This window comes from Syngnathus acus, chromosome 2 (genome assembly GCF_901709675.1).
Source record: "Syngnathus acus chromosome 2, fSynAcu1.2, whole genome shotgun sequence".
In the NCBI taxonomy this organism is placed as follows: Eukaryota; Metazoa; Chordata; class Actinopteri; order Syngnathiformes; family Syngnathidae; genus Syngnathus; species Syngnathus acus.
In genome coordinates, this window is record NC_051088.1 from 24,756,890 (window position 1) to 24,779,217 (window position 22,328).

The 22,328-nt window shown below is 44.5% G+C and overlaps 3 protein-coding genes across 4 annotated transcripts; all 3 read left to right on the plus strand.

The window, feature by feature from the left end:
* Window positions 1-922: 922 nt before the first annotated feature.
* On the plus strand, window positions 923-7,390 carry zbtb17 (zinc finger and BTB domain containing 17). Its single transcript, XM_037241564.1, has 15 exons — window positions 923-1,129; window positions 2,035-2,284; window positions 2,356-2,535; window positions 2,634-2,945; window positions 3,087-3,173; window positions 3,243-3,469; window positions 3,547-3,689; window positions 3,758-4,058; window positions 4,168-4,255; window positions 4,676-4,792; window positions 4,859-4,979; window positions 5,453-5,583; window positions 5,644-5,904; window positions 6,158-6,247; window positions 6,443-7,390. Exons 2-15 carry the CDS (start codon window positions 2,080-2,082, stop codon window positions 6,841-6,843), a joined length of 2,664 nt encoding a protein of 887 aa, XP_037097459.1. The 5' UTR covers window positions 923-1,129; window positions 2,035-2,079; the 3' UTR covers window positions 6,844-7,390.
* Window positions 7,391-8,912: 1,522 nt separating this feature from the next.
* ddost (dolichyl-diphosphooligosaccharide--protein glycosyltransferase subunit (non-catalytic)) lies at window positions 8,913-12,746 on the plus strand. Its single transcript, XM_037242539.1, has 11 exons — window positions 8,913-9,200; window positions 10,423-10,533; window positions 10,603-10,689; window positions 10,765-10,868; window positions 10,946-11,040; window positions 11,239-11,332; window positions 11,397-11,545; window positions 11,630-11,777; window positions 11,856-11,976; window positions 12,043-12,149; window positions 12,242-12,746. Exons 1-11 carry the CDS (start codon window positions 8,975-8,977, stop codon window positions 12,389-12,391), a joined length of 1,392 nt encoding a protein of 463 aa, XP_037098434.1. The 5' UTR covers window positions 8,913-8,974; the 3' UTR covers window positions 12,392-12,746.
* A 286-nt stretch (window positions 12,747-13,032) lies between these two features.
* On the plus strand, window positions 13,033-22,002 carry plekhm2 (pleckstrin homology domain containing, family M (with RUN domain) member 2). 2 transcript variants are annotated; one of them, XM_037246215.1, is made up of 20 exons: window positions 13,033-13,536; window positions 14,717-14,823; window positions 14,911-15,020; window positions 15,088-15,187; window positions 15,790-15,877; window positions 15,947-16,121; window positions 16,338-16,397; window positions 17,252-17,519; window positions 17,606-18,277; window positions 18,348-18,417; window positions 18,975-19,065; window positions 19,164-19,228; window positions 19,423-19,511; window positions 19,589-19,721; window positions 19,887-20,059; window positions 20,297-20,362; window positions 20,439-20,598; window positions 20,799-20,978; window positions 21,075-21,191; window positions 21,274-22,002. In XM_037246215.1, the coding sequence occupies exons 1-20, from the start codon at window positions 13,477-13,479 to the stop codon at window positions 21,409-21,411; spliced, it is 2,922 nt and encodes a 973-aa protein (XP_037102110.1). In that variant the 5' UTR covers window positions 13,033-13,476; the 3' UTR covers window positions 21,412-22,002. The 2 variants fall into 2 exon arrangements, with proteins under 2 accessions (XP_037102110.1, XP_037102111.1); XM_037246216.1 differs by lacking the exon at window positions 16,338-16,397.
* The last annotated feature ends 326 nt before the right edge of the window (window positions 22,003-22,328 follow it).

The window sequence follows — 22,328 nt, forward strand, 5'->3', positions numbered from 1 at the left end:
TCAAATTAAATAATATTTTTTATTTAATTAAGTAATACTTTCTGGCCCATTTAAGGAAAATTAGAAGATAAACTGTACAGAAAATAACTAATGACCATTTCCAGCATGCTAATGTGAACAATGGTTGGAATCAATGCTGTCGTGTCTCTGTGTGTTTGTGCATGGTATGAAGTAAAAAACTAATACATTTCTGGACTTGTCACACAGGTACACTCTACAACACACCTGTGGGTCTTTTTGGGGAAGCTAAACGCTTACATCACTACCAGCAACAGCACTCTTGCCTCCCATTATTAGATGAGAAGTCTGTTCCCATAGTAACCAAGCTTCCCCCCCACCTTGCGACATCGGATCTTACAAAGATGTATGTAAAGGTGTGTTACATAATAATCGGGGTTGTGGTGTTGATGAAAAAGGGCTAAAGGAATTTTTCAGTTCATAAGAGGGAAACAAAATGCTTTGTCGGGATATTTTGCAACTTTATTCTGGTCTTCCGAACAACAACAAAAATCGTCGCCTCTAGTGAAATAAAAAACAAAAAACATCAGGACATTTCTCGTTTAGTCAGTAATTTATAGCAATTATAATTCTAGATCACTAGATGACAGATACGCACTAATATATTTTGAAAGAAGTATTTTTGCATTGAATGCATTTTCATTTCATCAACAACGAAATCACGGAACTCAATCTACGAAAATCTGCCAAATTTCTAATTTTATCTCTGCTGTATTGAATATTCTGTACTTAGTAGCTTTATTTTGCCGGTACTTAAAATGTAAGTTCAAGCAACTGAGTTTGAGCACAGCCAAGCGGTCGAATACCGCAACTGCAAATATTTCCCACTGCGCACGCTCGTGAAAACACATCGAGCAGCTGAGTTTGAGCACAGCCACGCGGTCAAACACAGCAACTACAAATGTTTTCCACTGCGCATGCTCGTCAAAACACATCCGACTGGTCCCTATCAATCGATCAGCGAGAGGAAGATGGCGCTGAACCAAGTCAACAGCACAGGACCGATCACCGAAAAACTCGATCGGGTCCATTACTAAAAGCAACTTTTCCTAGCCGAGCTGCAGGTTCGAGGACGCATCTAAGGAGCGAGCCTAAACACGCGATTCCGGTGGTAGGTAGAATACGGCGGGGCTCGAGGGCATTTAGGAACAGCTACTGAGCCAGCTTTGAAAATAACAACAAGCGTCCGCCATCTTGTCTGTGCCGTACGATATCCTCGCTAGGCATACTAAATTCATCCCTGATAACACGACAACGAGGATCGTAGAGCGACATTGTAATCGATTGACTGTACTGTCGAGCCTTCGTAGCTAGCAGAAAAGACCGAAAACGTTGAAATGAGTCATTCGCTGTGCATGTAATGGAAGCAGTTGTTTTGAATGGCGTCTCTAAATCCTCCGGCAGCTAAAACGTGAATGTCGAACCGTTTATTTTGGTCTGAGATCAGATGATGGTATTCACCCAATCGTTTTGGAGGAAATTGATCAATGAGACGTTTCATTTTCATCCAGTAGCGTGACACTACTGTCAGCAAACATAATCATTCACAGTAGTATTGGGGATTAAAGCTGAAGCCATGAATATACATGAAGGCCGATAACTGGTAAGATTTAAGTATTCAGGTTGCCAAAGCTTTCTTTACCCTTGAGACTTTGTCCTTTGAACCAGCTTGATCTTGCCCCCCTCCCCCCCCCCCCCCCCCCCCCAAAAAAACCCAAACACACAAAACAAATTGACAGTCACATTAACATTTAGATGAGTTCTTCAGAACATTAAACATCTTGAACAAACAAGAAACCATTTCGTTCCACCCATTCCCACTTTTCGAATAAGAAATTGGAACCATGTCTTTGTGCAATTGAAAAGAATTACATTCATGTTCTCTCCAATCTATAAGCATCTGTGCAGTTTCAATATGACTTGTTATTAAGAGTCTAGGGGCGGTTTCAGTTTTGTCATTTCTTATCATTATTAATAACTAAATGACATAACGTCCCGCTCGTCGACTGCCCTCAGAATCTGTGGTCAGCTTCTTGCTCATCCAAAAAGCCTTGAAGGACAATGGAGTTCCCGTGGCACAGTGGGAAGGTTCTGGAGCAGTTCAACAACCAGCGCAAGGAGGGTTTGTTGTGTGACTGCACATTTGTTGTGGATGGAGTGGACTTCAAGGCCCACAAATGCGTGCTGGCAGCCTGCAGTGTCTACTTCCGCACGCTCTTCCTGGAACAGAAGGATGTGGTGCATCTGGACATCAGCAATGCTGCAGGTGGTAACGGGTGCGTTGTTCCACTTTCTTTGCAATTGCAGCCTTTTCTAATGTGCTTTCTACCCGTGCAGGTTTGGCCCAGGTCCTGGAATTCATGTACACAGCCAAGTTGAGTTTAACTCCTGAAAACTTGGAGGACGTGATGGGCGTTGCCAATTTCCTACAAATGCAAGAGATTGTAAACGCTTGCTCCTTGTACCAGTCGGTGGCTGACCCGGCTCCATCCCATATCATACTCGATGTTGCTGAAGGTGAGTCCAGTCTTGGTGAAGGATTCGAGGTCATGTGGGAAATTTTGAGAACACTTGAATTATTTACAATTTCTTGTATTTTTTTTTTTCTTGTAAAGGAGAAAAAGTATGCGAAAGCCCGCCGATAGAGAATCGTGAAAATGAGCTGGCTGAGGTGCCATTAGAGGCAGAGCAGAGTTCTTCCACAACAACCACGGAGGACAACAACAAGCTAACAGATGGCCAGGACCAAACTGACCTCCCTTTGAAAACGAACACCGCCCAAAACTGCCCAGTTGGTACGCACACAACCAAAAGTAGTGCCACACAAAAGGAAGCATTTGTGAAGAACGAGGAGGAGGATAGTGATGCTGCACAAGACGCTACATCGACTTTTCAGGATGACCCCTCTGACGTAGACTACGCCCCCAGTAAGTTCCTGATGAGGAAATGCTATGAATGATTACGTGGTGGCTTTTTTTTATCGAGGGAAGATTCTGAAACTGTTATGCTGGATTTGTCAAAGCGGTTCCAAAAATGTCTTTGATGTTGTTGTTTTTTTGTATTTCCAGGTGCACCCATCAAATCAGTAACCACCCCGATTTTTACCAATTCCCGTGGTAGGCGAATTAGGAAACCTCGACGAAACTTCCCTCATGGTGAGCCGTCAGTGTTTTGCAACTTGCTGTAGCAATTGTTCAGCTTCACTTGTCAATTCTACAACGCAGACGATAAAGGCATCAAAACGGAAGCAGAGAAAAGCACGACAACACCAGGCGAGAATGATGAATGTGAAGAGGTTGGCGAAGAAGACAAGACCGCCGAGGCACACTCGGACACCAGTCAGTCCAAGGCAGACGGAAGCAACGACGCGGACGAACGAGCGGCCCACTGCAGCGCTATCAGCAGCCGATCCGAATCGAAGCCTTACAGCTCTATGACGCACAAATGCGAGGTGAGAGGCGCTCGTGTCACACGCACGCACGCACGCACAATACAAGAACATGCTTTATGTTGTGCTCTTCTTTTAAGGACTGCGGGAAGAAATTCACGCATACTGGCAATTTTAAGAGACACGTGCGCATTCACACGGGGGAGAAACCTTTCGCCTGTCGAGACTGCAACAAGGCTTTCTCTGATGCGGCGGCTTGTAAAGCTCATGAGAAAACGCACAGGTGGGCTTCATGTTGGATTGAACTTTCCGTCTCCTGAGCTGTGAGTAAGCATCCTTTCCCCCTCACAGCCCCCTGAAACCATTTTGCTGCTCAATCTGCGGAAAGAGCTACCGTCAGATCAGCCTGCTCAACCTGCACCGCAAGCGGCACACCGGCGAGGCGCGCTACAGCTGCGAGTCGTGCGACAAGCTCTTCACCACCTCGGGGAACCTGAAGCGCCACCGCCTGGTGCACAGCGGTCTGAAGCCGTACCACTGCCAATACTGCGACAAGGCTTTCTCCGACCCCACCGCCAAGATGCGACACTTGGAGACGCACGACGCCAACAAGGGCAACAAGTGTCCGCACTGTGACAAACGCTTCAATCAGGTCATGTCGACTGCTAGGAAATTGTTGAGTCAGCAAGTCATTATTTCAATCAGAGATGTTACTATAGAGTTAATAATGGGTGCGGTAACTTTGTTTGTGGTCTGTTTAGCCCGGAAATCTAAAGGCCCACTTAAAAATCCATATCGCGGACGGGCCCCTGAAATGCAGAGAATGCGGCAAACAATTCACCACCTCAGGTAAGGAAAGTGTCTTCAGCGCTTTGTTTTCCTGCTCTGTCTCAATTTACCCACCGCTGCCCTGCTAAATGTATTTTTGGCGCGGGCTTAGCTTTTAAATAAAATATGAAGGATAGCCGTTGGTAAAACGTTGCTGTAAAAAATGGGGAAAATATGACAACATTATTCAGCACACAAATATTTGAGACCGCATTTTAGCGAGCGTCATCAAGTTTGGCAGACATGATTTACTTTGACGGACCGCATAAAATGATGTGGCGGTCCAGATCTGGCCCCCCGGCCTTTATTTTAACACCTGTGTATTCAGGGATCTTTTTTTTCTTTCTTCACATGGACTATTGTTACTGTAATCGCAGTGTCAAAAGGACTTGAAATACAATTCTATTGTATGTCCCGTAATTTTGTGTGTGTGTGTATCAGGGAATCTGAAGCGCCATTCACGGGTCCACAGTGGTGAGAAACCATACGTCTGTACACACTGCCAAAGAGCATTCAGTGATCCTGGAGCTCTGCAGCGCCATGAGCGCATCCACACAGGTACAATAGTGCAAGGCAAGACCTTTTCCGTCCTCCAGCCTTGACTGAATGCCGTCCGTCTGACAGGAGAGAAGCCTTGCGTGTGTCCCACCTGTGGCAAAGCCTTCACCCAGGCCAGCTCCCTCATTGCACATGTCCGCCAGCACACCGGAGAGAAACCTTACGTGTGTGATCGTTGTGGGAAAAGGTAGGGATGTTCCGTACCACTTTGTTTGCACTCCGATACCAGTACGAGTAATGCCGACACTAAGTCACCACTCTTGTGAGCTTTAATGTCGCCACGATACATTTATTGTGAGCTTTAATGTCGCCACGATACATTCAATCAATGACATTAAAAGGATGCTAATCACAACGTTTGCATCTAAATGAGCATGTAAGAGGATTGACATGGCTATGATTACATTAGATAAATGTTTCCTCAGCCATTTAGTTCCTGATGCTAAAAAGGCCACAAGAGGGCTCCTTGGTATTGGCGACTGGTATCATCCGCCATTGCAAAAACCCGATACCCTGAAATAGATCCAATATCGATGCCTGTTATCGATACTCGCCTATCTCTAGTCAGTAAAGGTCAACGGCAGTCATGAATCTATAATAAACACAAAGTGTTTTGCGAATGACTTTGAATGTACTGCATCTTTTGTCTCCTCCTGGTAGGTTTGTACAGTCCAGTCAACTGGCCAACCACATTCGCCACCACGACAACGTCCGCCCTCACCAGTGTCAAATGTGTAATAAGTCATTTGTCAACGTGGGCGACCTTTCCAAGCACGTCATCGTTCACACAGGTAACGTGTGCCAGCTTCCCTTTTTTGATGTTTTTCACTTGACCGTTGACTGCCTTTCAGGAGAGAAGCCCTTCCTGTGCGACAAATGCGGCAGAGGCTTCAATCGCGTCGACAATCTGCGCTCTCACATCAAAACCGTCCACCGCGGCAAGGCCGGCATAAAGCGGCGGCGGCGGCCCGGCAACGGTACCGATGAGGAGATTGACGGCTGTGTTGAGGCATCCACCTCAGACGGCGAGCTCAACATTGTGACCGTCTCTGAGAACATTGTTACCCTGGCGACGGAAGCCCTGGCGGCCAGCACTGTGGCTCAGCTAACAGGTTAGCGATTTGACACGTTAGACTTGATCACTTAAGTGAGCACACCTCTGTGGCATTTGACATTGCTCTCACACTCCTATTGGTCACTAGAAGCTCAATATGGGACTTGTGACATGTTTCTTTCTAACTAGTATATTTCGGTGTTTTTGTATTTTGCACAAAGCCTTGACAGAGACAAAACATTCATATTCAAACCTATAGGCAATGTCAAAGTTTTGAGCGAACTCAAAAATGTTTGTTGACGTGTTCACAGTGTTACCAGTGGATGCGTCCGTGTGTGCCGACGCAACCGAAGCTTTGAAAGCAGAAATTACCAAGGCAGTTGAGAAAGTGCAGGAAGCAGGTGAGACTGAAACAGGCTGGATAGTATAAGAACTCATTTCAACTCACTTCACAACAGCAACACTTGGGCAAAATAGTTCAAAAAGAGACTTCAAGTTGTTTATTGTTTGAAAATATTCATGTAATTACTTACATATACTGAAATATATACATTCAACAGAATGAAATAATATAATGGCTCCCTTTCTGTTTTTAGACCCCAACACACAGATACTTTATGCCTGCGATTCATGCGGGGATAAATTCCTGGATGCTAATTCGCTAGCCCAGCACATCCGCATTCACACAGCCCAGGCCTTGGTCATGTTTCAAGCGGACTCTGACTTCTACCAGTACACTGCAGTCAGCGCCGCCGAGGGGGACGGCGCCGCAACGTGGCAGACGGCATCCGAGCAGGTGATCCAGGAAGGGGAGCTCATTTTCCGTGCCCAGGATGGAGAGGGAAATTTAGAAGAGGGCGTGATTCAGGAGCCACAAGGGGAAGACGGACTGCTCGATGGGAAGAAGGGGGACGGTGGGCAGATGGAGATGCTGGCTGAGCTCCAGACGGATCGAAAAGTTGAAGGAGAACTAATCGTGTGTGAGGTTCAGGTGTAGTCATTGTTATTTTTAAAGCTTCCCGCTCAAGCTGTGTTAACAGTTCAAAACACCTTCCAGTGGACGCAATACTTTGGAAGGTAGCCGTCGACGCAGCACTACTAATGTATATCATTCCAACACTGTACTTTACATAACCTCTTTATTTTTTGCATTGTATTGCTGAACAGTGCATCGTCGATTATGGAAAAAAAAAGACAACATTATGAGCTGTTGTTTGTCACCATGGTGTCCTCACTTTGGATATGTACATTTTCCTTGAAGAAATTATTTTATGTATTAAGTATTTTCCTAGAAAGATTTTTTTGAGCACAGTATACTTATTTTGTCTTTCAAGTCTTACAGTGGTATTAAATATGACCACTTTTATGTTTGTTTTTTTAAGGACAATTTAAAATGCATTGCATTAAAATTGTCCCAAATTGCATCGTCAAAGTCTGTGACGTTAATTTGTTTACGTCGTGGAGTTCCCTTTTTCAAATGTAAAATGGTGGCCATATTTATACAATTAGCATAAGTTGAATTAAAGGCAATTAATGAATGGCGAGTGATGGTGGTGTTGTGGAATGATTGGTTGTATTACTAATTTGACAGTAGCTTTCGCAGGTGAACAATTTTCAGGATTCATTGAGTGCCAATTTTGCCAAACCTATCTTTATGTCCACACGCGGAAAAATTGGGTTTGAGGGTGAAACCATAGAAATGTACACCCCAAACATCCTGAATTGTGGTGCATTGGCGTACCTTCGGCAAATGCCTAATTTGTTTGTAAACTGAACCGATTTAATGCCATTTAAAACAAAAAATAAATTGCGAGATATGCTTTGTGGCGCCACAACGACGTATTCCAGATAAGGTATGACAGGGCGGAAGTGGACTACAACTTTGCTTTTATCCCATTGGTGGAAGAAAAACTACAGATGACGCGTTCCCTTCTCTGAGTGGCTGCTTCTTGGGGTCATAGGAAAGTGCCGCACAAACTAGTGATGTGCATTACAGTTCTTTTAAGTGAACTGAATCTTTGGAATAAGTTCTCTCAAAAGATTCGTTCAAACGAATCGTTCAACGAATCGTCCCCTCAAAGGTGACAGGTGACAAGCTCTAGTCCTTGGGGCCGCATTCCAACATGTTTTCCAAGATTCCCTCGTTAAGCACACCTGCGTGAAAAGTTTTTGGTCACTTTCACGTTCTGCAGGAGCTAAAACTTTTCACGCAGGTGCACTTAACGAGGGAATCACACAGACACTCCATTAGGTACAGCGCCATTTTCAAGTGTACCTAATAACAGGCCACTTTATTAGGGAAGTATCATGGTCAAAGGTCACAGGTGTCAAGCTCTAGTCCTCGGGGCCGCGTTCCAACATGTTTTCCAAGTGACCCTCGTTAAGCGCACCTGCGTGAAAAGTTTTTGGTCACTTTCACGTTCTGCAGGAGCTAAAACCTTTCACGCAGGTGCACTTAACGAGGGAATCACACGGACACTCCATTAGGTACACCGCCATTTTCAAGTGTACCTAATAACAGGCCACTTTATTAGGGAAGTATCATGGTCAAAGGTCACAGGTGTCAAGCTCTAGTCCTCGGGGCCGCGTTCCAACATGTTTTCCAAGTGACCCTCGTTAAGCGCACCTGCGTGAAAAGTTTTTGGTCACTTTCACGTTCTGCAGGAGCTAAAACCTTTCACGCAGGTGCACTTAACGAGGGAATCACACGGACACTCCATTAGGTACACCGCCATTTTCAAGTGTACCTAATAACAGGCCACTTTATTAGGGAAGTATCATGGTCAAAGGTCACAGGTGTCAAGCTCTAGTCCTCGGGGCCGCGTTCCAACATGTTTTCCAAGATTCCCTCGTTCACTCACAGATCCGTTCAGTTGGTGAACGGGAAATGCAATTCACGACTCGTTCGTGAACGGGAAGTTACGTCATTTTCTTCTTCGTTTTGTTTTACGGTGAGGTGGCACCAGCTTCAATGCGCATTACTGACACCTACTGGTAGAAGTCATATGACCTGAAAAAAGAATTCGTTCACTCGTTCACTGAAAGGAGTCGGTCTTTTGAACGAATCGTCCACTCACGAGCCAACACTAGCACTAACGCTGACGTCGACTTCCATCCACAGCAGCATAATGGCCGCGTCGATAGCAGTCAAGCAGACAAACCGGGACGTTTTTAGATTGTCATCCAAAACAGGGATGATTCAAAGGAGGTCCACCATTTTAGGCAGCATTGTTGCTTTATTGCTTTCGCTAGCCTCCTTGATGCACTGTGCTGAGGCCAACGGCAAGACCCTGGTCCTGCTGGAGAACGTCAACATGAGGGACACACATTCAATCTTTTTCCGCAGTTTGTCAGGTAAGGTGTCATATGCGTCTACATTTTTATGTCTGTTCTCCTCGTGTAGAAGAACGAGCTCAATCATTGACGGTTGTAGCGCTGTGTTGAGCATGATCAAACGATGGCTAATATTAGCCTAGCTGCCTTAACGTTTGCATGATCCACCAATTAAAATCGGCTCACTGTGGCCGCTCTATGCAATATTAGTACACAACGATCAGGAATAATACTTATTTTGTAACACGTAGTTGCTATTTGGGGGTTTTCATTCAGAGGACTTTATAGTACAATCAGCCCTATGAAATGGTTGTCTATCTCTGGCGCACCCTAATGACGTCACCACTGTCGCATAATTTTCAACGTACCGGATCAATGACAGCTGGTGGAACCTTTTTAGGAACTAGCCTCCATTCCATTCCGGTCCAGTCTTTCGTACTGGTTCTGGTTGTGGTAGTGCAGGAGGCAGAGGAGACGAGCAGTGGTGTTACCCATTCCACACTCAGCCCTCCCTCAATTTGGCTTTGTGCTGGAAGAGAACCCTGCCACATCACAAGCCGCCAAAGGTGAAAATAATAATAATTTAAAAGAATTATTATGGAAAAACATGAATACTTATTATTCACATGAACGTGTATGCTAATGTGGCTAACAGGTGTGGGAACGCTTTGCAGCGAAAAGAAGAAAATATGCACAAAAGTTAACTCCTGAACTGACCAGTCAATAAATAAAATAAAATAAACATAATAAAGACACTAACCTCGTAAGAGTCCAAGTTAAAAGCAACAAAACAACCGCAGAAGAAATTGTTTTGTTTGAAAATGACAAAAAAACAAAATCACAATATGAACGTGTATGCTAATGTGGCTAACAGGTGTGGGAACGCTTTGCAGAGAAAAGAAGAAAAACATTTATTTAGTGGGTTTCATGTAGCAATTTATAGATCAGTAACCTGCGCCATCCAGATTAAAGATTTGTGAACCAGTGTAACTAATTTACAGTGATTCCTTACCAGTATTTGGGAACAAATCAGTTGTTGTGACATTATTAGTTGAGACATCAGAGTGCCCAAGCCTTTGACTAATACTGTTTGATATGTGTAATCTGTCATAATGAAGCGGTTATGTAACAATATAGTTTTTAAAAGAAAATTAAATAGACTTTTACAGTGTTATAAATGACCGTGTCGTTTTATATAGAATATTTTCTGTTATGTTGACGTTTTCCCATGTTGACTTTTCAGATCGTGGCTTTGATCTAACGTTCAAGACTGCCGATGACCCGTCGCTTTCTCTCATCAAATATGGCCAGTTCCTGTATGACCATCTCATCATCTTTTCACCATCTGTTGAAGGTATGTTACTTGTACTTTTCTTGTGTCACATTCTTGTCCTGTATGTTCTGAATGATTCTCTTCCTACAGATTTTGGAGGCAATATCAATGTGGAGACCATTACGTCATTCATTGATGGTGGCGGAAATGTCTTGGTTGCTGCCAGTTCTGATATTGGTCAGTTGACTTCTACCTGCTCTTTCTTCGGCTAAATATTATTTGGAATGTTCAAATGTTATGCCTGTTAATCAGGTGACCCGCTGAGGGAGCTGGGGAGCGAATGTGGCGTCGAGTTTGACGAGGAGGGGACTGCCGTCATTGACCATCACAATTACGACAAGTCTGATCCTGGAGAGGTAATAGAATTGTACCCATGCCACGTCGCTCCGTTGTTATTCCCAAAGTCATCTGGGGGTTTTTTTTCCGCCTGTAGCACACATTGATTGTTGCTGACCCAAAGAATCTGCTGAAAGCTCCGACCATTGTTGGTAAAGACACCGATAAACCAGTGCTGTTTAAGGGTGTTGGGTAAGTAAGATGACATTGAAAGGGGACATTATTTTTGAAGATGAAGACATTTTGAATGTCCTCTAACATGACATTTATGGCAATCATTTATGAATGTCCCAAATGTTGTTGTCTTGAATGAGTTCACCCAACATTTGTTTTTTTCTTCACCATGTAGTGATGAATGTGAATCACATGCCGCCTCTATCCCTCTTTCAGCATGGTGGCCGACCCCGACAACCCTCTTGTCCTGGACATCCTCACCGGCTCGTCAACTGCCTACTCGTTTTTCCCCGACAGACCCATTTCCCAGGTAACAATGCAACACATACGCTGCAGTTGTGTGTTTGGCAACTAATTTGTGCTCTTTGCTGTAGTACCCCCACGCCGTGGGCAAAAACACCCTGCTGATTGCCGGCCTGCAAGCCAGAAACAACGCCAGAGTGGTTTTCAGTGGCTCGCTGGAGTTCTTTAGTGACGCTTTTTTCACCTCCAACGTGCAGAAAGCCACGGCTGGATCTCAGCTGTCAGTCCCCTTTTTCTTATCAATGTCATAGCAGCGTGTGTGTGTTTTTGAAGTGGAATTGTGCTGTTCTGTTGTTCCTCACAGATACGAGCTGACGGGCAACATGGAATTGGCTGAGGCTCTCTCTCGCTGGGTGTTTAAAGAGGCCGGCGTCCTCAGGGTGGGTGAAGTCCGGCATCATCCCGTGGGAGAGGACTCTCCCCCCGCAGCGTACACCGTCACCGACCTCGTGGTGAGTTTTGACAGAATTATGTCCGAGGGTGCGTAAAGGTTTGAATGGCTGGAAATTGAAAATGCGTGGCACATGCAGGAGTACAGCATCGTCATCGAGATGCTTTCCGAGGGCCAATGGGCTCCTTTCGACGGTGACGATATCCAACTGGAGTTTGTGAGAATCGACCCCTTCGTCAGGACTTACCTGAAGAAAGAAGGTATGGAGTTACGAGCTATCGCCGATTTGATCTTTTTAACGTAGAGGTGTTTTGATTCATTCAAAGATGGCCAATACAGCGTCCAGTTCAAGTTGCCCGACGTGTATGGAGTTTTCCAATTCAAGGTGGACTACAACCGACTGGGATACACACATCTTTACTCCTCCACTCAGGCTAGTTCCACTTTATAATCTGCTTCTTGATACTTTTATAAGGAAATAACCTGACAACAAATGATCATTTGCGCTTTTTTCTGTCACCGTAGGTGTCGGTGCGTCCCCTGCAACACACCCAGTACGAACGCTTCATCCCTACGGCGTTCCCCTACTACGCCAGCGTCTTTTCTATGATGTCGGGACTCTTTATCTTCAGCTTTGTCTTCCTGCACATGAAGGAGAAGGAAAAGGCCGACTAATCCGTTGGAAAGAGGAGAATGTGAAATGACATGAGAACTTTAAAAGCAACTCGAATTTGAATTCATTTGTTGGAGTACAATGGTACTCAAGTGGCTTGTGGATGTTTTAATGCGGGTGTTTGGGCTTTCTTTTACACTTTGAGGCCTGTGAAAAATCGGAATTCTGTTAATGTTACTTTATAGTACTTTGGTGTGGAAATTTTTTTGGAATAATGATGACGCGACAACAGGATATTAAAGTGACCCTTGTTTCACAATGTGATAGCCACAATGCACTGAACAAAAAAACTGCAAATGGTAATTTGTCCAAAGCCTTGTTTTTTTAAAAACAATAAAATACTGACATTCCACACTGGCCAAGATTGTTTTTGCAACATATTACACGTACACAAATGTTGAATGTTAAAATAGAATTTGTACAACTTGTGTTAGTCTCAGCAGCAGTTTGCAACAGAGATAGTAATCGACCGGAAGAGTCACAAAGAAGCCACAAGTTGGTGTAAAAAAAAAAAAAAAATAGCAATAATATGTATATTTTATTTTGATATTGTGAGAGTACAATTGCTTGGGGAAAACATTCGGTTATGCATAAGATATTTTGTGGGCGGCCCCCTTTTTTTTTTTTTGCTGTGACTTTCAGTGACGTATGACGTATTAACCGATAGCCATGCTGGGCAGAAAGTTAGCACAAGTTAGCCGCCCCTACCTAAAATGTATATAACTTGGACAACAGTACTAGTAAAGTAACTCCTTGAGCACGAAGCAATGCTAAGACGTCGCGTTTGCTGACATTATAGTAAGAGACTGTTTCTAGTTGTCCGTGATTTCTTTTTACTACCTTCAATGTGTTTTAGCTAACTATCGTAGGACGGTATCAGTACTATTAAGATTTTCTGATTTGATAAAACCGACGATATTTAATGTGTTTATTGAACGTTTTGTAAATGCCCCGCCAACGCTGTTGCTGGCTACGGCGCTGTTAGCTTTAGCAAAACTAGCTGCGCAGGGGCCAGCTGGAGTCAGCTGACAGGCTTCCGTCTGCTGCCGCCGCCGCCGCCGCCGTTGTTGTCAACAAGAGACGCGCGATGGATCAACTCAAAGTCAAGGACCGCATTCTGGAAAACATCTCCCTGTCCGTTAAGAAGGTGAGAGCCGTATTTGGTATTTTCGAACGCGCTAAGGTTTGAGCAGCTATTGTACAGCACCTTGCGCCCTCTCCGAATCTTTTAGCTAATGTTTCCCTTTGCTTATTTCCTGTCATTTCAAATTCAACAATAGCGAGACATCATGTCCCAGTAAATGACGACTGCATCGCGACACTGCGGCACACGGGAAATGTTTCCCTGATTCGGGAATGTGAGCACATTGCAGGGGCTAAGTGGAAACATTCAATAATTAATATCCCAGATCAGTAAACTGTGACAGCCGCGTGTAAACTCATTAAAGCTCAGATGACCAAAAGCGTTATTTAAAAACAAAGACACTTTTTTTCTTTATTTTGAATCTTTTTTATTATTATTGACATCATTTATATTCAACATATGATTTACTTTGGTTTAATTTGAGGTAAAAAATAAATAAAACAATGCCAGTGAATGAAACCTTTAAATTAAGAAAACTAAATAAAATAATTTTCATCTAATAAACAGTTGTTTATTATGTTCTACTTTGTTTGGAAACCTTTGTGGTATGGGGCTGAACAAGACAGGACACATACCACTTATTTATAGGTGGTATATGTCGACATATCTATATTGTCTGCCTTGCAATGATATTTGCCAGCTATTTATTTTGATCCACTTAATAAATGTAACACAATATTAAAAGTGTACCGTGACATCTGCAATAGTTTGTTGAATTTATGAAACTATTTAGGCCAGTGAATGTCCAATGGATTCTGGCGTAACATTGATATTGCTTGAGGAAGTTTGAATCTGCTCACAATGTAGTCACTGGGAAAGCCCCTAATGTTGTAATCAATCAATCGACCTATTGCCCTATTGCCAGCATAATGCAACGTATAGTCACTGTGAAAGTGAAGGCGGATGAATGAAACAAAGCCTCTGTGTTGGCAATGTAGGACACACTTGGCCTCATTCAACCATATTTATTTATGTCTTTCACATTAGGGATTAGTTGGCAAACATAACAAATTCAGACTGATTAGGCAACCAAATCCTCCATTTCAAATACTAATTAGTCTCATGGTTTGTGCCACAGTTCGTTCCACCAATGTGCCTATCCTAAGTTGCAATCAAACCAACGTCTCCACTATTTCCTGTATTTTCGATACAACGTTCAAGTGGTCATGTGGTGTTTCTATAGCTGCAGAGTTACTTTGCAGCATGTGAAGATGAGACTCCAGCCATCCGCAACCACGACCGGGTTCTTCAGCGGCTCTGCGAGCACCTTGACCACGCGCTACTCTACGGGTAAGAAACTTGGCGTCTTTCTACAACAATGTCATAAAAGGATCCCCTTTAAGCATGACCCCCCCCCCCCCCAACGCCCCACCGCAGGCTGCAGGATATCTCTTCAGGCTACTGGGTTCTTGTCCTTCACTTCACAAGGGGAGAGGCTGTTCGACAGATCGACGATCTTCAGCACATCGCAACTAACCTGGGTCGAAGTGAGTCTTGCGTGCATCCTCACTTGCACTCGCGCTTCAAGAATCCTTACGGTGACTGTGCTGCTAGGTCGGGCGTGGTTATACCTGGCGTTGAGCGAGAGCTCTTTAGAAAGCTACCTACGCCTCTTCCAAGAGAACCAAGCACTACTACAGAAGTACTACTTCAAGTAAGTGCCATCCAGGGGGACATCTCATGCCATACTTTTTTTTTTATTTTATTTTATTTTTAATAAAGAGGGACTGTCATGCACTTCCACTGTCCCCACATGTCAGTTGGTCACTTGAGGTGTGTTCACTGACCTCTCGCAAAGTAGGACATCTCAAATTTACATAGAAAGAACTAACAAAAAAAACTCAGTTTCCTGAAACATTTCATCAGATTTAAAAAATTCTTGGTGCTCTGTATTCAGGTTAAAGCTGCCATTTGCAACCATTTTGACAGATTGTCATTTTTGTCACATTGCTAAAAACAAAAAAAACTTATGAATACAGTTTTACCATTCCCACAAGCTTTAAACTTTTTAAAATTCAAAACTTATTAAAACACACTTTTGAAACTCATTGTATATGTATTTTAATACAAAACAAATGTCAATCATTAAATGTGTAAAAAAATAAAATCTAAATGTTTCATATTTGTCCACCAGAGGGCGCTCCTTTCTACATTCAAAGAATGCACTCAAATGATAGACTTGACAGCAAAAAATTGAAGAAGTTGCAGCGCTTTCAAATGTGATGGAAGTTGAATCATATTTCTTTGTCACTGTAGGAACGCGCTGGTCTGCAGTCATGACCACCTGACGCTCTTCCTCACGCTGGTAGCCGGATTGGAGTTCATTCGTTTCGATCTGGAACTGGTCGGCATCTCTTTAACGCTCTTCTTCCCAAATGATGTGTATCTAACCTTCCCCATGCCATGTTTCCAGGATGTGCCCTATTTGGACGTGGCCGCCTACATGCCCGAATACTACAAACCGCACAACCTGTTGGATTTTGAAGAGAGGCTGCCCAGCTCGGACAGTTTGTCCCTTCACTCCTTCACCTCTCTGACCTCCACCAACCTGGAATGGGATGACAGTGCCATTGCGCCCTCAAGTGAAGGTGAGCTGAACAACATTCAATTTAACTTTTGAGATTTAGCCTTACGACGATGGGGCGCATCACTGGCGTTCACAATGAAGAATTCCATAGTTCTAGCTCCGACTTTTCTTTTTACACTCCCACCTTTTTCGTCCGCATGCCATAATTCAATTTTGATTTTGTATAAACCTCTCTAATGTTTCATGTTATCCATCCTTTTTTTTTTTGTTTCTATAGATTATGATTTTGGTGACATCTTCCCCGTGTTGCAGGCAATGCCAAGTGCAGACTGGGAAGGTGGGAAATTGGTCAATCCTTTTCTCCGTCCTATTCCATCGCACCACTCTTTTGCTTAACGTATGTCGCATGCACAGCTGTGCCATGATAGCAGGCAAATTGTTTCTTGTGGGAAGCCAGTATTCTGTGGGGGGCATCCTAATCCTTCTTTTCCTTTAGCACGGTGAGACGAATGCGGCTCTTGTCACTCTTCTCATCTTTTGTACGCTTCTTCTCGATGTGTGATACGTGACACTGGCCTAGAATGTCATCAGCAAATGCCCAGCCATCCTTTTTCTTGACCGCTTCTCCTCGTTAAAGTTGAGCCTGAGCCTGTGTCAGCAAACTTTGGAGCACACATAGACAAGTTACAACCATTCACACCTTTTGAATAATGGAGTTGGATTTAGAGTAGTGTACTAAAACTGCTGTATTTTTAATCATCAGCTAAATTTGTTGCATTTGATCAACTGATTTGAATGACAATTATTACGCTAGTCATGTGAGATTTCTCCTTTTTGTAAAGAAATGCTTAAACTAGGCCTGTGCCACGTCTTCCTGTCTGCTACTACTACTTAATGGCTTCCTCTAAATGTTTTGGACCCTGCTGATGAACACCAAGAATGCCGCAAGCCCAAACTCGTGTGTTGTGTGAAGTGGGATGTAGAAATACACAACGTCTACAAATTGACAACACTGGTCAATTTGAATCGGAGGTCGATTTATGTAATATTGTCATATCATATAACGGCTACATTTATGATGAGACACAGATTTTTTAAAATGTGATTGTGTATTTCTACAACTCCAAAAGCAAACAATGTAAGACGGTTCTCGTCCTAACTCGGTGCCTTTGGTGTCACTTTCCACAAAAGAAGGTGACTTGACCGACCAGGCCAGCTGCCCGAGGTCCAACGGTTCTGATCCCCTGACTGTCATCAGCGACTCGCTGGTCTTACCCGCCCGCAACGGCAAGATGAAAGCGGGTGCTCGTCTGTCGCCGCCCAGTCCCACGTCCAGATTCAACCCTTTCAATCACGAGTCGGACACCAACACCTCAGCCGACGTCACGCCGGTTCACGTGGCCGCCTCTCACGTGGCATGCGCTGGAGACGACGCCAATAACGAGCTGGAAGTCATTCGGTAAAATAGATTTGCTGACTTTATTTCGGACTTTTCTGTGGCAGCGGGAACATTTTGATCAACGTCTTACTCCTCTCCACATCCAGGATGGCAAGACGGAGGAAATCCAGCAAAAAACGACGTGGGAAGAGTTTCACAGATTCCATCAGCAGCATCCATAACTCCATATCGTCCGAGCACGTAGAAATGGACAGCAGCTTGCTAAACGGGGACGATTCCGATTCTTTGAACTGCACTGTAATCCACCTCGACAGGACCGGGACAGAGGTGGCGGATAAATGCGCCGAGGACGGCGTGGACGATCTTCTAAGGCTTCCCGAGATGACAGATACCTCCATGGATAGCGTTGGCCAACCCCTCCGGGATGTCATGGACAGACTTAACGAGGAGGTCTGGGACCCGCCCGAGAACGCGGCAGGTTCCGAGCCTCCTGCGCAGCAGCCCTTTCGAGAGGACTCCCGGGTGGACCCTCCAGACTCAAGCCCAGACCTCCTGCAGGCCGCTCAAAACGTACTCTGCTTTACCCCCGACGATCCAGACTCTGCTCCCGCAAGTGGTGGGCACCATGACCCTACAGAGCATCGCCAGTCGCAAATATTTTCAGGTGGCCATGAAGATCAAGGAGAGACAAAAGCACCAGCAGGACGGGAAGCCCACGTGAAGAACGAGGAGGAACATGACGCAGACGGGTGTGAAACGACTGCTGCGCAAGAGGAGAAGCTCAGTCCCTCCGAAAGTTCCCATCCTGCAGAATTTAAGTAAGGACACCACCAGCTGTTCTTTCTAATGACGTCACGTGTGTTTCATGGCCACTTTTTTGTCTTTTAGGGTGGACAACAACCACTTACTACTCCTCATGATCCATGTGTTCAGAGAGAATGAGGAGCAACTCTTCAGGGTGATCACCTTTATGAGTTTGTACACAGGAACGCCTTGAGGTCCGAGTGTCCTGACGATCGCAAAAAAACTCATTTGTTAAATCATCTCCCCCTATTGAAATGAATGAAATTCATTCCATTTGCCCCTCTCAAAACCCCCCAGATGTTTTCATGAGAAAAAATCAACTCAAAATGATGATACTTTGTAAAAACAATTGCTCACCCCATTGTGCAAGCACAAAACTTGACTGTACCTAATGTAGTGGCCTTTTTTTGTACATTCGGCAAACCAGTTTAACGATTAATTCCTCAAACCAACTGACAGTGCAAGGAAACATGTTTGGTGACACTGATTGTTGCGAGGTGTGCTGCTGCCATCTATTGGTGGGGGTCAGACATGCACTTGAGTCACAAGTTTTCCTTGTACTGTTGGCAACTTGGATCTCGAAAAATTCGTAAGTCAAGGTACTTGGCTCTCAAGGCACCACTGGAACTTTTTCCTCATTCATAAGCAGCTGCTGATGTTTTGTCTTTATGATACAGTCCGCTGTAACAACATTCGACCTTTTCTTTTTAGATGCTGAGGATGAGTACAGGCCATATGGAAGGAGACCTGCAGCCTCTTTATCTGCTACTGACCGACTGTTACATCTACCTGCTGAGGAAAGGTCAGTCAGTCAGTCCGCAAGGAAATGTTGTGTGACCTCTGAGTGCTGGTTTTGCCGCTGTGTCTTTAAGATGTGATCAAACTTCTGACCCTGCACAGGTGCAGCAGAGAAGCCTTACACGGTGGAAGATGCGGTTTCTTACAATGAGCTTGACTATCTCTCAGTAAGATTTTTTTTTTCTCCCTATCTGTCTGCAGTAGATAGAAGAAGTCTACACACCCTGGTTGCCAGCTTTTTGTGATTTAAAAAATAAACGAGACCAATATAAATCATTTCAAAACTCCCTTCATGTAACCTATAACCTCTTGAACTCAAATGAAAAATCACAATCTAGATCAAATGTTTTCATGACTTCAGGTGGGCCTCGATCAACAAACACTGAGCATAGTTTGCACTAATAGAAGACGGAAGTTCCTGCTCGACACAGCCGATGCCACGTTGACCCTGTGAGTGCGTCGACGTGTCTCTGAGTTTCTGTACCACGTCAGCTGTCAACAGCAATCTCCTTGTCTCTCGCCTCCAGATGGTTCTTGTCCGTTCTGAAGACGGCTATGGTGAAGGGTTGCCGCGAGCCCCCGTATCCTTCCATCCTGACTGACGCCACGATGGAAAAACTTGCCCTCACCAAGTTTGTCGCCCAGGAATCTCACTGCGAGGTGAAGACGCGCTTGATGGCAAATGGCCTTTTATTTAAAAATGTAGAATCTGATACTCTTAAGCTGAACACAAATCTATCACTGTTATTTGTCGTAAATACATTTGAGAGCCATCAAATGACCTGCCCAAGGGAATCACTCAAACCCACTTCTGTTTACCGACAGGTCTCTGAAGTCTCTATCCATCTGTATTCACTGGTCCACTGGGAGGATCCCATGGATGCAACCTTGCCCAACTTGAAGTCACCTACGAGCGCTAAGGAAGGGCTGATTCAGTACCGGTCCGGTTCCACGTACTTGGGCAAGGAACTGTGGAAAAGTTGCTACCTCGTCCTCAAGTTCGTATACAAATTGAGTGTTATTGAGCGTTATTTTGCTTAGAGCTCAGTTTACATTGGATTGGGCGTATGCAGTTTCACTTTGTTGAAAACTGTAAGAATTTAGATTAAGAGTCCCGAAATGTTCGAAGCATAAGCATTTTTACCTGAAAATAATAGTTTTTGACTTTTAAACCAATTCCAGTATCATTCTGGTCGTGGTGTTTTCCGCAATCTAATCACTTGTTCTTCTTCTAGTAATGGAATTCTGTACCTCTATGCTGAAAGGACTGATGTGACGCCTGTGCTCTCAGTCACTATGGGGTAAGTTTTCTTTTATTTATTTATTTTCATTTTGATGCCAGCTGATGGTCCCACGTTCCCTCCCTTCTTATGTCAGGGGTGAATTTTGCGGAGGGTGCCGTCGTTCAAACAGCACCGAGCGTCCGCATGCCTTTCAGGTCATCCTGACGGAGCGCCCCCCGCTGGAGCTCAGTGCCAACAACGAACAGGACATGGCTGAGTGGATGCAGCTGCTCTGCCAGTCTGTTTCCATAGGAGTAAGGATAGACTTTTTTTTTTTGAGTCAACCAAACGTTTGATTACCTTTATGGCACGTTTCCAAAAACTGCAGTCGGTAAAAAAAAAAAACAGTTACTGCCACCATGCTGTTTCAAAGTGCCTAAAAAAACAACAACACACGAATGAGTGTATTTGCTGGAGTGCCACAAAGATTTATTGGCGAGTTGCGCTCCTCCAGGTCATCCCCCAAGGCACGGCCCCCACCCCATGTATCCCGTGTTGTCTGGTTGTCACGGACAGCAAGCTGCTGACCTGCCATCAGGACTGCCAGACAAGCTTCTTCCGCTCGCTGGGCAGCGCCGACATCTGCGACGTGGAGGCCATCAGTCTGGAGGCCGACGTGGAGTACTGTGTCGTCGTGAGTGAACACCCGTGAAGGTGTATCGCATGCCTTGAAGACGCCTTCCGCAGTAGCTTTCATTCACCTTTGCACATTTTCTGTTTTACTGGGCAGGAGTTTGCTACGGATCGGGATCGCTTCCTTCCACCTTGGGTCTTGTATTTTAGCAGCTGTGAGGAAAGAGACAGACTGTTGGAGGTATTGGACACGGTGTGGAGGAACATATTCCAGGTGGGTCAGGAAGGATGTCTTTAATATATTCCTTCTTGTCGGGATTCTTGTCCGTTTACCAGCGTGCGGATACTGTCCACAGGTGGCGCTCCCCCACCGAGAGGTGTGCGAGCCGTCGTTGCAGAAGCGCTGCAGCGAAGGCCTAGCTTTAATGAAGAGCGCCTGGCAGCGGGCAGACAGTTTGGCACGAGGCCGGGCGCAGCGCGAGCCTTGGTGCTGACACACGTATATGCATACAATTGCCAGTGGTAGGTCAGCACACTCGTGGACGGGCAAAGGTCTGCTTCCGGCGCAGCCAGATAGAAATGGGCGCTCAAGTCAATCCATTTTGACAACTCCTGCATGTTGAACACCATCACACATGCTTTGCAGCACAAATAACACACTGCCGTGCCGACCGACGTGGACCCTCACATAGGAAGGAAGGCTGGTCAGACGGCACTCACAAAATGAAATTTCACATTCAACCTTAAGTGGAATCTTTACAGGTGAACTTCTTTGAATTTTTCTAAAGTTGGAAATATATACGTATCTGCGCCCGTTCAGTATTTTCTTGCATTTCGCACAACATGCTTTCCACTGAAAGGAAAAACCAAAATAGGTGTTTGATCCGTAAATGGACTGATACATTTGCTGGTTCAATTCAATCCCAAATGACTTTTACGGCTGTTGTTTTATCATTGACAATCCTGTCAACTATTTGGCTGATTCATCGGATTTAAATAGTATTTCAAACGGGCAATGCAGAAAACACACAAATTACCCATGATGATTCAGCTGCTGGCTTGATCTGTAACATTTGTCGGAAAAATCAACAAAAATGAAGAAGCAGATATTTTTCACCAACACGTCAGTCTGGTCTCATGAACAACAACAGGCAACTAATTTCACAATTGAATAGTAAAGTCCATGTCGGGAATTTGACCGTTCGTCTTGTCAGCAAGTTGTGCAAAAAGTAATGGAACATCGAACAGGTGGATTCAAAAGGTCAAATTCAATTCATCTGTTACCATAAGAGTAGATTGTGTATTTACACAGATACATTTTAATGAATGTCAATATTTTAGTACTCCAATTCAAAAAGCTGAACTTGAATTCAAAACGATTTAAAGTACGATTTTGACTGTAGGTTACAGC

Bases quoted from the DNA above. Each gene is read 5' to 3' on its own strand.
- plekhm2 (XM_037246215.1), top strand. From the start codon at position 13,477: ATGGATCAACTCAAAGTCAAGGACCGCATTCTGGAAAACATCTCCCTG. The intron at 16,122-16,337 runs GTGAGCTGAACA...TTGTTTCTATAG, and splicing joins CATTGCGCCCTCAAGTGAAG to ATTATGATTTTGGTGACATC. The intron at 20,599-20,798 runs GTAAGGATAGAC...GCGCTCCTCCAG, and splicing joins GCCAGTCTGTTTCCATAGGA to GTCATCCCCCAAGGCACGGC.
- zbtb17 (XM_037241564.1), top strand. From the start codon at position 2,080: ATGGAGTTCCCGTGGCACAGTGGGAAGGTTCTGGAGCAGTTCAACAAC. The intron at 2,285-2,355 runs GTGGTAACGGGT...CTACCCGTGCAG, and splicing joins GGACATCAGCAATGCTGCAG to GTTTGGCCCAGGTCCTGGAA. The intron at 5,905-6,157 runs GTTAGCGATTTG...ACGTGTTCACAG, and splicing joins CACTGTGGCTCAGCTAACAG to TGTTACCAGTGGATGCGTCC.
- ddost (XM_037242539.1), top strand. From the start codon at position 8,975: ATGGCCGCGTCGATAGCAGTCAAGCAGACAAACCGGGACGTTTTTAGA. The intron at 9,201-10,422 runs GTAAGGTGTCAT...TTGACTTTTCAG, and splicing joins CTTTTTCCGCAGTTTGTCAG to ATCGTGGCTTTGATCTAACG. The intron at 11,546-11,629 runs GTCAGTCCCCTT...TGTTCCTCACAG, and splicing joins GCCACGGCTGGATCTCAGCT to ATACGAGCTGACGGGCAACA.